This window comes from Triturus cristatus, chromosome 10 (assembly GCF_964204655.1).
Source record: "Triturus cristatus chromosome 10, aTriCri1.1, whole genome shotgun sequence".
NCBI classification, from domain to species: Eukaryota; Metazoa; Chordata; class Amphibia; order Caudata; family Salamandridae; genus Triturus; species Triturus cristatus.
Genome location: NC_140593.1, coordinates 642,308,382 through 642,325,430, shown reverse-complemented (window position 1 = coordinate 642,325,430; position 17,049 = coordinate 642,308,382). Strand labels below are relative to the sequence as shown.

At 43.2% G+C, this 17,049-nt stretch overlaps 1 protein-coding gene across 2 annotated transcripts in view; it reads right to left on the bottom strand.

Moving 5' to 3' along the window:
- Nucleotides 1-17,049, bottom strand: part of PDIA2 (protein disulfide isomerase family A member 2) — a 709,180-nt gene that overhangs the window by 372,921 nt on the left and 319,210 nt on the right. For both annotated transcript variants that reach the window (XM_085632194.1, XM_085632195.1), the window contains exon 5: nucleotides 6,832-6,948. In XM_085632194.1, the coding sequence (XP_085488320.1) occupies nucleotides 6,832-6,948 (117 nt within the window). The remainder of the gene's footprint in view (nucleotides 1-6,831; nucleotides 6,949-17,049) is intronic.

The window sequence follows — 17,049 nt, the reverse complement described above, 5'->3', positions numbered from 1 at the left end:
TATGGTATGAGCTATTACTAGAAGAGCTGGATGGTGAATTCAAACTACCAAACTTGTTGTGGGCATCTACCATTATTGATCAGAATATAGAGAATCTGTGGGTCTCATCTTTCAAGATCATGTGGGACATAGTGAAACCTGCTTGGCTCCGTAGGAACCATCTTTTTACCCTACATAGAGCCTACTACTCGCCACCGAGACTTTCAAAATTTTCCAATGGAGCCTTAGTGGCATGCCGTAAATGTGGGCTGATTGCTGCATCAGACATTCATATGTTTTTTGAGTGCCCCCTTTTGTCTCCGTATTGGAAGACGATTAGTATATCGCTTTCATCGGCATTGGGTTTTGAAGTCCTGATAACTCCTTCTCTTGTAATTTTTGGAGTTTTAGCTGAAGCCCGAGTTCCGGCGAAGAACCTTCTCTTTTATTGCATACTATTGGCCCGAAGGGAAATTTGCAGGAAATGGAAGGACCCGACCCCACCTACTGAGTATGACTGGCGCACTTCAGTGCTACAAACATCTAAAGTCGATTTAACAAGAGCTGGCAACTCTGAAAAAATAAGTTTTTGGCTTCAGTTGAACTGGGTGTAATTGGTATACTGGGCGATGGGGTTTATTTATTTATTTATTTTTTTCCCCCCCATGGTCCTATGATTAAGCTGCTTGGAGAATTCTATGTGCTGCTTATCCATTAGGGCACTCTCGAGACTTATTACAATGGGTACTTGATTGCAGCTATGTTTCTCCTTTTTCTTTCTAAACCAAGGGCGGATGATGAGGACCAAAAAAAAAAAAAAAGAAAAATGAATTATACATATATTTACTCTATTCACTTCCTACGCTATGACACCACACAACTCACAACCCACATCAAAAAATAAAAAATATATATTTGCATAGTTAAAATAATGAATTATCAATTAAAGAAATAGAATTCATTAAAAAACAAATTAAAACACATAACATTGTAATAACGTCCTACCCTTTATATCTACAATCCCCACACACCACACCTAAAATTAAACTGTAACAAAATTGATTACACAATTTTATAAAATCAATAAAATAACTAAAAGTATTTAACAACTATTTATAAATTAAGTAAAATTAATTTAGTTCCTACCCTTCACCCCATAAATCCAAAACCCACGCACAAAAAATAATTAAACTATTAATCTAATGAATTATCAATTAATTATTATTAATTATCAACTAATTATGAATTCATTAAAAATGTATTATTTCCCACCCTTTATGCCTAAAAAACACGCAACAAAAATGTATTACACAATTTCCATATTAAATTGTCCACCCCTATAAACCCCACAACCCACACCTAAAATTAATTACACAATTACCATAATTAATTGCTAATTAATTAATATTAATTAACAACTAATTTTAAAATAATTACAAATAAATTACTTCCCACCCTTTACCCCTATAACCCCCACAACCCTCAACTAAAATTATTCCCACAATTAATGTATTAATATTAATTTACAACTAATTAATATTTAATAAAAAATAAATTGGTTCTCACATTATCCCCTATAAACCCCACAACCCACACATAAAAAGTACCCAAAAAATTTAAAACACAATTATCATGATTAAATCTTAATTAAATGAATATTAATAAATACAAAATATTCATTATTTATTATAATTAAATTACTTCCCACTTTATTCCCCTATAAACCCCCAACCTGCCATGGAACTAAAAAAATGCAAAATGTAATTTAAATAAAATTAATAACTACTAAAGAAACTATATTTTTTCAAAAGGATATTAATGACTTCTATATTTTTTAATTCGATATTTCCTACCTTAAAGTCGATATTCCTGACCACGATATTCTTGCTGTCGATATTTCTGTGTGTATTTAAAAATCAATATTGGTGTAAGTTGACATTTCCAACTCGATATTTTGACTGAATACCCTCTAAATGTGAGTAGAAGACACTACATGGGTTACTTTCTGCTCATTATACAGAGCAGCCGTGTATGACGCCTGTGTGTTTAATTGCTTCCATGAGGTCTGCCTAGCTAGGAGATCTGTGCTTCTGAGAATGAATGCTGAAGTAGCTCTGGCAAGATTTGTGTAGAAGTACGATAGACTGTATAGGTGTTAAGTGAGGGTCATCAGCAGCAGCACACGTGCCAGACCACACGTACAAGTAGAGACAGAGACATACTCGAGACATGGTAGCAGTCAGACATTTAAACTTGACAGAGTACGCTTTCTTGCAATGTCTCTTTGCAGAGACTTATATGGACTCAGATATAGGTTAATACATTTGGTAACATGTTTTAAACCTCACTTTTCTCTATCAGTTTCATTAGTGGGCAGAGCTCGCAATGCCAGGCCAAAGCCAAAATGAATAGCTGACTCCCGTCATGCCACTCTTCTGAGTGTCAGCATCTTTCTAGAGATCCCAGTGAGTGTGTCAGTGCCTTTTAAGGGGCAAGAGGACACATGTCAGAAGCCTTTAGGTACTAGACTTCCTCAGTTTCACACAGCATGCTCTCTAAAGGTGTGTAGAAGAAACTGCATGGGGGTACTTTATGCTCATTATATAGGGAAGCCGGGTATAAAGCTTTGTGTTCAAGTGCGTCCATGAGGTATGCCTAGCTAAGAGATCTGTGTTTCTAAAAATAAATGCTGAAGTAGCTCTGACAATATTTGTGTAGGGGTATGATAGACTGTATAGTTTTTAAGTTAGAGTCAACAGCTGTAGCACACGTGTCAGACTACACGTACATTTAGAGACATACCCAAGACATGGTAGCAGTGAAACATTCAAACTTGACAGAGTACGCTTTCAGTTTACAGCACACACCTCACTATCCATGGCCTTCTTGCAGTGTACCTTTGCAGAGACTTATATGGACTAAGATAGAGGTTAATACATTTGGTAACATGTTTTAAACCGCATTTTTCTCAACCTGTTTCATCAGGGGCAGAGCTTGCAATGCCAGGCCTAAGCAAAATTGAAAGGCTGTCTCCTGTCATGCCACTCTTTTGAGTGTCAGCATATTTTTAGAGACCACAATGAATATGTCAGTGCCTTTTAAGGGGCAAGATGACACATGAACAGAAGGCTATAGGTATTGGACCACCTTTGTTTGACACAGCATGCTTTCTAAAGGTGTGTAGATGAAACTGCATGGGTCACTTTCTGCTCATTATACAGGGCAGCCGGGTATGAAGCTGTGTGTTTTAGTACGCCTATGAGGTATGCCTAGCTAAGAGACCTGAGCATCTGGGACTGAATGCTGAAGTAGCTCTGACAAAATGTGTTCATCCGTATGATACATTGTATACTTTTTAAGTTAGTATCATCAGCTGCAGCACACATGTCAGACTACATGTAAAAGTAGAGATATACCCACGACATGGTAGCAGTCAGACATTCAAACTTGCCACATACCTCACTATCTACGGCATTCTTGCAGTGTACCTTTGCAGAGATGTAAATAGACTCTGATAGAGGATAATACATCTGGTAAGATATTTTAAGCCTCAATTTTCTCAACCAGTTTCATTAGAGAGGCAGAGTTTGCAATGCCAGGCCTATACGAAAATGAAAGGCTGACTCCAGTCATGCCACACTTCTGAGTGTCAGCATCTTTCTAGAGACTTCAATGAGTGTGTCTGTGCCTTTTTAGGGGCATGTTGACACATGTAAAGAAGCCTATAGCTACTAGACTACCTCTCTTTCACACCCCATGCTCGCTAAATGTGTGTAGAAGAAGCTGCGAGGGTCCCTTTCTCCTCATTGTACAGGGCAGCCTTGTACGAAGCTGTGTATTAAAGTGCTTCCATGAGGTCTACCTAGCAAACACTTCTGTGTTTCTGAGACTGAAAGGTGAAGTAGCCCTGACAATATTTGTCAAGGGGAATGTTAGACTGTATAGTTTTTAAATCGGGGTCATCTGTTAGTTCAAGTGCTTCCATGGGTCCAGTCGTGGTGGTAGTAGACTGTTCATCGCTAGACAGGTCTTGCCATTTGGAATGTATGTCCATGTTTCTTTCACTGGGATCTAGTGCACAACAGGAGGGTGGGTGTATTTATATATCAGGCTCCAGACACAGGGATGACTGCTTGGTAGGGGTTCCGGCTCCTGTCCCCTGGGGAGAGCTAGCCAACTCCTGTGGAGGGGAGGAGAGTTGTGAAGTTTCCCCCTGATCTTACTCACACTCTTCTCATCGAATAAGTCCCTTGGTGTGTTATATTAGTGTCTTAACACGCTGTCTCTAGAACCGCCCCGCCCCACGCTGAGTCCTCCTGGTATCAGGTGCCGCCATTCTCCCCTGCTTCCCCGTCCATTGTTCATTCCATTTTCAGATCTTTGCAGTCTATACATGCTGAAGTATGAGATGGTTGGCCCACTGCAATGGCCAGTGCAAGCTAGCTTTCCACGGGCGGCTCTGCGCCATACTCTGGGTCTTCCTCCTATACAGTTCGCAGGCCTGACAGACCCCATCTGTTTTCGCTGCGGGAGGGAGGGCAAGGCACCTCCACAGGGAGCTTGCCGTGCCTCAGGGCAACCCTTGTGGCCCGCATTAAAACCCTGGTGCTTCGTGCACAGGAGGCTTACATCTCTGCTCCACAGCCGTCTGTCTCCACGTTGTCCCCCCGTTGTGTGTGGCAGCCCGGGATGAGACAGCTTCCCGGGCACACACACAGCCGCACCCGAGTACTTCACAGGTCTTTAAAATACCTTTTTCTTGTTAATGAGGCTTTGATGTTTTTCACCCCTTCTTAGAGCCCCTGCTGCAGCTCCACTCTGCCTTTTGCTTGAAGAATCAGCCGCCCCCTGACATTTTTTCTCACCCCCCCCCCCCGAAATTTGGCTCTAGTTGTGCCTCTGGCTCCGCCCGTACATCACCACCTGTTTCTCGGTCCGGGGACAGAATAGTTGGTGCCGTCCCTCTGCCCGTTGCCAGTGGCCTCCATTTAGATCTCCCTCGCCGTCACTGTGTCCCCGGCAATCAAACAGCACGGACACCAGTGCCGGACTGGGATAAGAAACCGGCCCTGGCAAACTACTCAGCTGCCAACCCTGCGGTGAGGGGGAGTGCAGCAGACAGTTTGTGAGGGCCGGTTTCAGCCGATTTTGTTACGGGGGCCGATATTGCCGACCCCCTGTAGCAAAAATGGCCAAATCAAAACTGTGCACACGTTAACATCCGTGTAACATGCTTCATAGCATTTAGTTTCAAACAAATCAATTCAATTAAACAACGAATAACAATGAAGGACCACAATGTTCTGATTTCTGTTTTATCCTTCTGTATTATGATGAATTTGGATTTACAGCCAGCCAACACGTGTTTCGTCACGGGGCACAGTCTCCCCTGACTTCTTCAGGGCTTTACTTTGTAAATCAGACACATCAGACCTTAAACCTGGTTGTAATTCCGACCCAGCGGGTCCTAAGAAAACACGATCGGTCCAGAAGTAATCGGTGTAGAGCAGTGTAAGAGGAAGTTTGTGCTGACCTAGTAAGTCAGTTGGGGTAGAGCCGATGTCAATCTCATGACGAGTACATCCATGAGTCACAGCCTGTCTCTCCCCGCGTGTAGTTCCGATGTGTCTGATTTACAAAGTAAAGCCCTGAAGAAGTCAGGGGAGACTGTGCCCCGTGACGAAACACGTGTTGGCTGGCTGTAAATCCAAATTCATCATAATACAGAAGGATAAAACAGAAATTAGAACATTGTGGTCCTTCATTGTTATTCGTTGTTTAATTGAATTGATTTGTTTGAAACTAAATGCTATGAAGCATGTTACACGGATATTAACGGGTGCACAGTTTTGATTTGTTTGTACAGTGGGCCGTGGCCCACTACTAGAGGGTTTAGGGGTTTTATCCCTCTCCTGTAGCACCGTTTTTGATATATACCTAGTAAATACTATACGTATTAACGTATTATAAAGAGAGCGCCCTGAAACAACCTGGCAGATAAATAATAAACCCCCCCTTTTAGAAAGTAACAAAAACGACCCCCAGGGCCCCAAAACCAGCTCCCACCCTAGTGGCCTACCAGGGAAACGCCCGGTGGTAGTGTTATAGCACCCCTTTGGCAGTGCAGTTCAGCAGGGCAGAGTTGTTTTGTAGCAGCCTGGGGGCGATTGCAGCAATAGAATCAACAGGATGGTGCTAGCGGTGTTTGCCCAGTCGCTGCTTACTCCATTGGTGTCAGGCTACGCCTACTCCAGTTATCTATGTCTGCCCGTTGACGATTATCAATTGCCTTGCTCAAAATGCTTTTTAACTCCCTGTGCTGTCTATCTGCTCAGCTGTTGCTTGAAATTCATGAAAGACAGTAAAGTGGAGTCTCTCACACGAACCAGCATTTTCAGAATGTTTCTGTTTTTAAAAATACATACAGACATAAAACACATTGTATTATCTGTAAAAATCAATTAAATCGTAAAAGTGTGAGCCTTATTTATGATTTACCAAACACAAATCCGAAAAAGAGAAATGATAACTCACCCTGACTGATATGTGGAGTACATAGCTTTGTCGTTGGAATGTGAAAAAGTAACCAGTCTACCATGAGCAAAACATGGTGCGCGGCGTCAGTTGTGGTGTGCATATCATAGGTGGCAAATTTTAGGGCGTTTTTTAGGTTTGTGTTCACTGAGCTATAGCTATCATTTAGCAGTTTTATTTTAATTAACAATAATACAAATAAGTCAACAAGACTGGGGAGGAAAACCCTTCGACTGCCATAAGAGACGACATTATTTTCCATGTTAGCCGCAATTCTCAGGTCCTAGCCCACAAAAGGGGTAAACTCTCAGGCCATACCTGGGTATTATATTCAGTGACGCGATGGAGGCTGTTCACAATGATAAACCTTGCAAACTCTTCCTTGTCCAATCCCAAATCTTCATTCACTGGAAATGATGCACTTTTCTCATCAAACTGTATTCAAAAAACAAGAAGGTGAAGTTGTTAGCAAAATTATGAACTACATGTATTCCTACATAAATACAATAGCACAGATTCTAGGTCAGATTACTGGCAAATTGTTATTGAAACAGTGCTGAAGATGGCGGGAATCAGTGGTACTTGATCGTCTTCTCTGTATCATTGGTGGATGAGAGGCCATGGCACAAAATGTAAATCACAGGAGTCGAACACATTGAATGTCTCTTAATAAAATGCAGTGATTTGTCCAGCTACCAATGGTTTCTCTCTGAATTCTTGGAACTGGTTATGAGCCTCCAATTGTGAATGTTGATTTAATCTGATATCATTTCTAACCTGTAGAAACTACTGAGTAGAAAACAAAGAAACGAATTTCCTAATTAGTAGAACTTTTATATCATGCAAAGCAATGAACATTAATTTTAGCATGTTAGCTATTTTTGAAGAACATGATGCCAAGAGAAAAGGCATCTACATTTTACTCGTGATATACAAAGAAACTTTAGCACTGAACGATTTGTGCAGTTTTGTCTGAGTGAGTTAAAAAGATTTGTAAAAACACTTCTCTAACCAAAGCTAAAGTTGAAAGTGAGTTAAGGTGGCTTTCCCGCAAAAACTGAAAATCATGACATTTTCGAGGTTAAGACGGAATATGGCATTTTAATCTCCCTTGCACTTGATTGATCAAGGGGGCATGTTCCACCCCCTTTGCTTCGAGTGATGAGAGTGTGAAGTAACTGAAGAGCTCCTATTCATTTGGGCAGTGAATGAGTGGGGAGTAATGATTTACATGTTTCTTTCTCCCCCTCACCCTTGGGCAAGGTGATGCAGTATTATCTAAACCCCACTCACCCTATGACAACGCTGCCCCGGTGCAACTTTAAAACGCCCTCACCATGTCCTTGGACAAGTCGGGAAGTCAGTCAGTCATTTTACTTTATTTCGCCAGTATAAAAATGGCACGAAAAGTAAACAATATACAACAGTGCTAAAAAATCCCATTCATAAAATTACAAACACAATATGCATTTTAAGACAAGAGGTTAAAACATGCTAAAAACTATTATTATATTTCCCAACATCACGGGTCTTGCTTTATCTTTTTTAAAGCAGACTGAAAGAATGATGCCAGGCAGCAACAAGTAAAAGGATCAGGTAATGATTTTAGAAAGTACAAGGCCGGGCGACATTGTCTAAATTTGAGTCTGTGCATTAAAGTGACAATACAAGTCCTCCATTCCTCATCATACAGACTAAAGAAAAACAAGAGGTGGAGATCTGTTTGGGGAGAGCAAGAGTCGCATGGGCAAGCCGTTAGGGCATCCAAAGAGTATGTTTTAGATGGATAACCCACCATGATGAGGATATAATTCAGCTGGAACCTTGCTAACAGAAATCTATGCTAAGGACGAGTTACAAAAATTAAATATGATACAACATTTGATTCGATTCTAGGTGTTGATAAATATAATTTAACACTAGGCTTGCTATACATAGACTCCCAGCGCTCACTCCTTAATTTTTGTAATAATAGACCTTTTAGGTTCCACCTTGAAATGTTATTACATGAGGTTGGATCATCAAATACATTTTCTTTACCAATGCAATGAAAGCTATTCCCAACAAATTGGAGGCACTTTGCTTTCGATTAGGGGTGGGCGGAATTTGCGAAATCCACTTTCGCAAATTATCGCGAAAATGTTACAAATTATCGCAAACACGCGGAAATATCACGAAGATGCGGAAGTTTTTTTCCCGCATGTTCGCGAGATTTTCTGCATGGTTGCGGCTCGCCAACTTACCCATGTGGTTGCTCGCAGGCGCGGCCATCTTGTTTTCAGTTGTCTCGCGGTGCATGATCGCGAGAAGAAAGACGTGATCGCGCGACGCATGACGTCACTGCGGGCGCGAACTGTTGCGAGACAGCGCAAATGGCTAAAAACCATACAACATCTCATGGAGAACGCGACCGGATCAAGAAAACTTGTTGGCGAACGCAGGGATTCAGGTAAGGCGATCGCGCGCGCGCGAGAATGTATTATTTTACAGCGCGAGCAAGAACCAAATTATCACTAAGCTGCGGAATGTGGAAATTTTGACATTTTAGCGCTTTCCGCGGAATGCGAAAATGTCAAATTATCGCAATTTCCGCGAACGGAACGAAATTTTAGCCCAGGCCTACTTTCGATAGCCCATCAAGTTTTAAAAAGTCACGTAAGATTTCTTGTGTGAGCTTCAACCAGTCCCTTCCCCATATAGAGTGCCATAATAGAGGAGGGGTAGATCGAATCTGATCCGAAATGAAGGGAACCGCTAGTTCAAGATGACAATTAAAGGAAGAACAAGTCTCCTTGTTCCCCTTGCTCACTTAAACACTCTAGCTGCGCAAAGTCTTGTCAGCCTAAACGCATTTCATCAATATTTAGAAAGCCTAATACACGCACTGCAAGAAACTATTCTCCCAACCATACATTAGTGTCTCTCATCTCAAACACTGTTGCTGATGAGGTAGACAAGGTGATAAATTCCAAACGTCCTGTTAAGGTTTTAGACAACGCTTCAGCCGTCACGAGTCTAGCTTCTGATCTTACTCTTTTCAATAGGTTTCTTCCACTCCAGCTTATGTATGAGCCCTCGGTAGTAGTGGGGTGGGGGGTACGTGAGTCTTGTAGCTTTGAAGAGGGGAGGCAGGAATTGAGAGTCGACCAATGGCCTCCAGGCACTCCAGCACGGCCCTTATGTGAGGTTACCACTGCTGACCAGGTCCTGAGGGGTTAGGATACCCTGAAGATTATAGTTGATCTGTGGTCCAATGGTTGACCTTCTGAAAAAGGCAGTTCAAGAGCTAACGGAGCAAATCAAGTTGCTAATAAACAAAGGTGATACTGAAGTTCAATCATTTAAACAGCCCCCTGTAAAATCATTGACCCACGCCACTACTCACGATAACCCGTCTGTTCCAACTCCTATGCGAAAGCTGTCCATAGTCGTACACCAGGCCTGTTACCAACTAGCGGCCCTCTAATCCATCTCCTCATCGGTGATCGTTTCCGTCGCGTTCTACATGGTAGGCGAGTCACACCGCAAGGGCCCCCCAAGAGCATTTTCCGGACCAACGTTCCCGGACTGTTGTCACCTATGAGTCATGAAAATAAAGAATCCCTTATCAACAAATGTATACACTGGATCCGCCATGTGAGGGGTTGTTGCTCAATAATCAGAGAGGACATTTATGAGGCCAAAAGGATAAATGGAGTTAATTCCCAGACAGACTGTGTAGAGCTACTCATTGGTAATGCAAACTTCGCCCATGACTTAATCGCACTGGAAGCTAGGTGTAATCCTTCAACTTTTGCGGGGGTACAGATGAAATATCGCCCATTAATGTGCCCATTGTTGCAACTACCCACAGCCTGGTACAGCAGCAGAGCTCTGGTTCACTTATTGATATAAATGATTGACTTACACACCAAAATCCATCACCAGGCTCCATATTACAACCTTCCATCCTAATTTCTCATCCTCCTGAGATCACCTACCCTGATGCTTCAAACTTATCCCCAGCTTTGACCCCTCGCACTGAGGGCGGCGAACAGCGCTTGACCACACCTAGTGGCCACAGTGGGGGGGGGGGCAGTCCCTCGGAATACCAGACTGCCCCCCCCACTGTGGCCACTAGGTGCGCTCTATATGCAGCAAAGTTAAATCTGGTTCTCCTGCTGACCCTATGAAGCCCGATCAATTTATGAAATTGCTACCTGCGCTTCTTACACCTTTGGGTCAGGTGATTGATATGTCCCTTTCTACAGCAACCGTTCCTAGGACCTGGAAGCAAGCAAGGGTTATTCCCTTGTTATAAAAACCTACCCTCAACACAACTAAACCTGAGAATTTTCGCCCTATCTCTCTCATGCCGTGGGCCTCTAAGATCTCTGAGGCCTATATAAATTCCATCATGACAGGTTTTTTAGAAGAGAATAACATATTGGACTACTCTCAGAATGGCTTCCGTCCTAGCCACAGCATGAAGTCTGCTATTTTAGCTGTGACAGAACATCTGAGGGTAGCACTGGTTGTGGGTCACACTTCGGCACTGATCCTTCTGGATCTCAGTGCCGCATTTGACACTGTCTCTCACCAGATCCTGCTGCAAAGGCTGAAGGAAGCAGGAATTATGGGCCTTGCACTGGATTGGTTCAACTCTTTCCTTTCTGATAGGACCTTCCAGGTAACGCCCCCCCTTTCACCTCTATGGTCCATTCTATTAATCAAGGTGTGCCACAGGGCTCAGCTCTCAGCCCTACACTTTTCAACCTGTATGTTCAACCATTGGCAGCGGTGGCCAGAAGCAGTGGGCTTACAGTAGTATCATATGCAGATGATACACAGTTGGTAGTGACACTCTCCGACGACTCTGTGCGGGACGCTGAAAAGTTTCAATGCGGTCTCGCTGCCGTCGCTGAGTGGATGTCTGTCAACTGCCTCCAGCTCATTGCCAGCAAGTCTGAGGTTTTGCTCGTAGGGAAAGATTCTGAGTTGTGGAGTGAGCACTGGTGGCCTGCTACCCTTGGCTGTGCGCCTGCCCCTAAACAGGTGGTGAAAATCCTCAGTGTCTGGGTGGACTCGGCTCTCAGCTTCCAGGTCCAAACCAAGATTGTGGCAGGGACTTGCTTCGGCATACTGCGGGGGCTCAAACCGCTGCTAAACTTTTTCGATCTTCCCATCAGGCAGGTCATTGTTCAGGCCTCTGTTCTATTGAGACTGGATTACGCCAGCTCGCTTTACCTGGTAACAAACAAGTCTGAGTTTCTGAGATTGCAGAGGGTCCAGAATGCAGCGGCCAGAACTTTGCTTGGCCTTCCTAGAACTTGCTCTGCCACCAATGCTATCCGTCGACCACATTGGTTGCCGGTGGCCAGACGTGTAGAGTTCAAGGCCCTCTGCATCACTTTTAAAATTCTGAATCTCTCTTCCCCTGGTATTTTGGCCAATCTGTTGTTATCATATACTCCCACCCGCCAGCTCCGCTCGATGGGTCATCATCTGGCGGTTGTTCCCCGGGTAAAGAGGGTGCGGGGTGGTGGGCGTTCCTTCCGCATACTGGCAGCTAAACTCTGGAATTCACTGCCTCTACACATTCGCAGCATCAACAATTACTTAGCTTTTCGTAAGGCCATCAAGACCCATCTCTTCCCTCCTTCACAGGCCTTCCTTCTGTCAGTAGTTTCCCTTTCTGTTGCTTAGCGCTGGGATGCCCCTTTGCTGGGGCAGCTGTGCGCTCTACGAAACCTTCTAACATAACATAACATAACTGGATCTCTGGGAGGGGATTTGGGAGAAGGTGTTAATCCTCATGCTATAAGTAGTAGAGACCATGTGTCAAAACTCACCCTATTGTGAAAGAATGTTCCTGGGGTGAGGTCAAAAGTCGCACTAGCCCATTAGACCCAATATGTAGAAAAGCATGATATTTGAATTCTACAAGAAACGTGGTCCCCTTTCTCTATCTTTATCCCTGGGTTAATCAATTTCCATCGCTCTGCGATCACGAACAAGTTTGGCCGTCCAGCTGGGGGTTTATTGATCTTAATTAAATTTAAAATCAACCTTCGCTCTTCTGTCAATGAACTCAAGACGAACATCCCAGATATACAAATAAGGGCAGAGAATGTAATGTAATGTAAATAAATAAAATTTATAAAGCGCAACTATTGCCCTAAGGTGTCTTGGCGCTATCGAAACAGACAACAGATAAGACAGAAGGGACAACCAGTAATGAAAAAACAGGGCAGGAAGGAATTTTTTTTTGCTCCCTATTCTATGCAGTTTGTGTGAATAGTCAAGTTTTTAGGCTTTTTCTGAAGCTCAGCAGGGAAGGAGCTGATTTTAAAGTAATAGGTAAGTCATTCCAAAGCTGTGCTGTTGATCTGAAAAAGCTCCTACCTCCCCAGTTAGCTTTCTTAAAAGGGGTGACTACCATGTTCTTGGCCAGACCTGACCGTAAGGTCCTGTTTGGAACGTACCACTTCAGTTTGTTCCTAAACTGTGCTGGTCCCAAACCATGCAATGATTTGAAAGCTAGGTAGAGGGCTTTAAACTTACATCTCTGTCTTACTGGTAGCCAGTGCAGTTGTTTTAAAGCTTCTCTCGCCGATACCGTTTTGGGGATTTTAAAAATTAGACGTTGAGCTTCAGGCAATTTTCGTCCATCCAATTGCTCACGTTCTTCCAACAGGTGCTAAGTGCCTCTCCCGGGTTCATTTCTCCATTTGTTAGGGACATCACTATTTGGGTGTCATCCGCGTATGATGCTAGGGAGAACCCTGCCTTTTTTATAATAGATGCTAGTGGTGTTACATAAAGATTAAAAAGCGTGGGGCTCAAGGCTGAGCCCTGAGGAACACCATATGGTAGGGAAAACTGCTTAAAGGTAACCAACCCCATTGCCACATTTTGCTGTATATCGGTTAGGAAAGATTTTAGAAGATCTAACCCTGTAGCATTGATTCCTGCGTAATGTAACCGGTCAGCCAGGATCTCATGGCTAACCATATCAAAGGCCGCAGAGAGGTCAAGCAGCTCTAAAGCCGCCAAACCCCCTCCATTGAGAATGTTCGGAATGTCTTCTGTAGCTATAATTAGGGCAGATTCCGTGCTGTAATTTTTCCTAAAACCGTTTTGTGTTTCGTCTAGCAATGAGTTTGTTTCAATGTACTCTGTGATTTGTTTATTCATTAATTTCTCTATGCATTTGGCGGCAAAAGGGAGTCTTGCTACAGGGCGAAAGTTGCACGGTTTCGTACTATCCAAGTTGTCTTTTTTTAGGAGTGGAAGGATTGAGGTGCGTTTCCACTGAGTGGGAAATATTCCACTCGCAAACACTTCCTTAATGATTTGCCCCAAAATTGGTGCCAATTGAGCAGGGATCAGATGCATTATGTTGGGAGGGCAAGGGTCATATGGGGAACCTGATTTAATTGACAAGATTAGGTCTTTTAATTGGTCCTCCGAGGGGTTCATAAAGCTGGAGAAATAAAAAAAAAATTCTCTATCATCAGGTGCATGCTCGACCTGAGGGTGGCCAGTGTTTTTTGCCACAAATTTAGTATAGATGTTAACCACCTTCTCTTGAAAGAAGCCGGCCAATGTATTACAGAAGTCTTGACTTACTTCAGTGTGACTAGTCTTATTTGATTGTACCAGCTTGTTGATAACCGAGAAAAGGGTTTTATTGGCATCACATGCATTTTTTATCTGCTTAGAAAAAAACGCAGTTTTGGCTTCTATAATATCTTTTTTGTGCTCTGTAAGTTTGGCTTTGTATATGATTTTCTCTGCTGCCTCATAGTTTTTCCTCCATTTCTGTTCCTGTCTATGGCAGTCCTTCCTTGATAATCTGAGATTCTCGCAGTACCAGGGTTGGGACATTTTTCTTTTTACTGTTTTATTAGTGATAGGTGTTACCTTGTCCAATGCAGTATTAAGCCAGTCAGAAAAGATCTCAGCGTTTAGGTCCGCATTGTCCCCTAATTGACATGGGGTGGTCATGACTGCCTCTCTGAGTTCAGCTGAGTGAACTTTAAGCCAAGTTCTACCTTTGGTTTGTTGAGCAGTTGGTCTATGCTGAGGGATTGTCATTGTGGGTTGGGGGTGGATCTTTCTAATGTGTACGCCAGTTGTAGAACCTTCTAGACACTAGAGATACCCAATTACCATGAATAGTCGCAGGTGACTTCAATGTCACCTTGAACCACTTGGGCAGGAGAATTTATGTGGAAGTGGGGAGGAGTAGGAGAAATGGCTTATTCCCCCTCTGGACCTCACTCCAATTAAAAAATGGTCCCAAATGGCACTACAGCTTAACGCAATAACCCACAAATTTGGCTTGAAGGCCACAAATGGGTGAACCAACTCTGACAAGTCAGGAGCAAATACTTTTAATCGGACCACCAATATGAGCCAAATTGATTATTTATTGCTGGACCTGAGATTATGGCCAAAGGTTATTGACATGGTTGTAGGCTCTACTACACACAGCGATCACAATCCCCTCAAGCTTACTCTAATCTCTCCTTGGGCCACACGCTAAAATTCCTCAGATACTACTCTCGCCACCAGGGTGGTTTATTCCACCAACGATAATAGGCGTCTCAAATGGGCACGTGTTGTAATGGACCCGGAGAAGTTAGGCTTAATTAACACCAACTTGGAGGCCAGCATTAGACAGATGCCAAGTCTGCTAGAACCCCTGGGTGATTAAAAAAAAGATTGCCGACTGTCACACTAACTTTTATAATGTGTTGGCTTCTTATTTTAAAATCCAATGACGTTCACAGGGTGGGACACAAAGCTTTAAACCACAGTTTGCTTGGTTCACACGAGAGTGTAGGGACCTTAGAACCAAACTGACCACTGCAATTCGATCAAACAATGTGATTCTAGTGAGGGAAACTAGGCAAATCTATAAGAAAGCGATTCTCAATGCCAAGAAGGATTGGGAGGTAGAGCGTTCGTCACTGATTAGTGATGCTTGCACCAAAAATCATACTCAACATTTCTGGTTTCTAGTAACCAGGGGAGACGGAAATAGGTCCCAAACACCTGACAATAATATTGCTGTCAAGGCATGGCACCGCTGTTTCTCATTACTTTACACAGGAGAGCCCGACAAAGCCAACGAAGACCCAACAGTAGTTTATGACTGTCCTCAGTTTGATGGGTTATTCTCCCAGCTGAAATAAGATTTATTATCAGCGCAATTATTAGATCTAAAGCCCCTTGGCCAGATGCCATTCCTGGTGATGTATTTCTTAGTAACGTTGACAATTGGTCATTGTATATTCTGGCCCTGATCAATGAAATAGCCACTGGTTCCCCAATTCCATCCTCATGGAGAGTGGCTGAGGTAATCCCAGTGTTCAAGAAGGGTGATTGCTCATTGCCCTCGAATTACAGACCCATCAGCCTGATCGACAGTGCCCAAAAGGTCTTTGCCCAAGCACTTCTTATGGAAATCCAAATTTGGATAGGTGACAACAACATACTGTCCCCATGTCAAAGCTAGGTTTTGACAGAAAGTGAGCACTGTCGATCAGGTTTTCCGCTTCCTGTTATTAGTTAGGAAGACTGTGCCAATCTCTCAAGGCAGCTTATATGTAGCTTTTATTGATCTATGGTCTGCTTTCGACTTCATTCCCAGATACAAACTTTGGTGTGTCTTGAAGGAAATGGGCATCCCTTTTGAAATTTTAGAATTGAATGTTCGCCAGCATGAGAACAACTATGCAAGGGTTGGCTGGGGTAACCAAGGTCAATTGTCTGACCCGATCAGGGTAGACAGAGGGGTCCGGCATGGGTGCCTAATGGCCCCCACTCTCTTTTCACTCTTTTCACTCTTTATCAATGGAGTTGTCTAGTATCTTGCTGAGAGCCCAGCTGATGCACCGACCCTGGGGGGTTAATGTGACAACCTGACTCTTTGTAGACAACACTCTGATAGTTTCTCAGACCCCAAGTGGCCTGCAATCCCTTCTAAAATGTTTTGAGTCCTTTTGTGCACTAAGAGGCTTTGAGATAAACACCACAAAGACTAAACTCCAAATGATTAATCCTCACAGATCGTTTAAGGGGAAGTTTATCCTAGAGGGGAAACCACTTAAGAGAGTGATCACTTTTGGTTATCTGGGTGTCACTCTCTCTGACGACCTTTCCTGGAGACATCATGTTAAGAGGCAGAATGTCCAGCTAAGGCGTATCTCAGGGGATCTGATCAAAGAGCATAAAATCTAATTGAGTAAGCCAATAGCTGCCCCTCTTTGTATTTCTGAGATCACTTTGTTCTCTCCCACAGAGTACCACCCTGCCACTGATGAGACTAGACATGGGTAGATTCTCGATTGTGCAAAAAGCACAGTTACGCCTACTGCTTTTCTGGCTACGTCTAAAAACCACCCCTGAGTTACACCCTTACGCTGCTGTTTTGGATGATCTTTATGCATTGGACCACCATAAGAAGATTGCTGGCTGACCAAGGTGAAATCTCTGATGCCCACTTTAGGACTGGAAGGTATATGGGATACTAATACTCTAGATTCT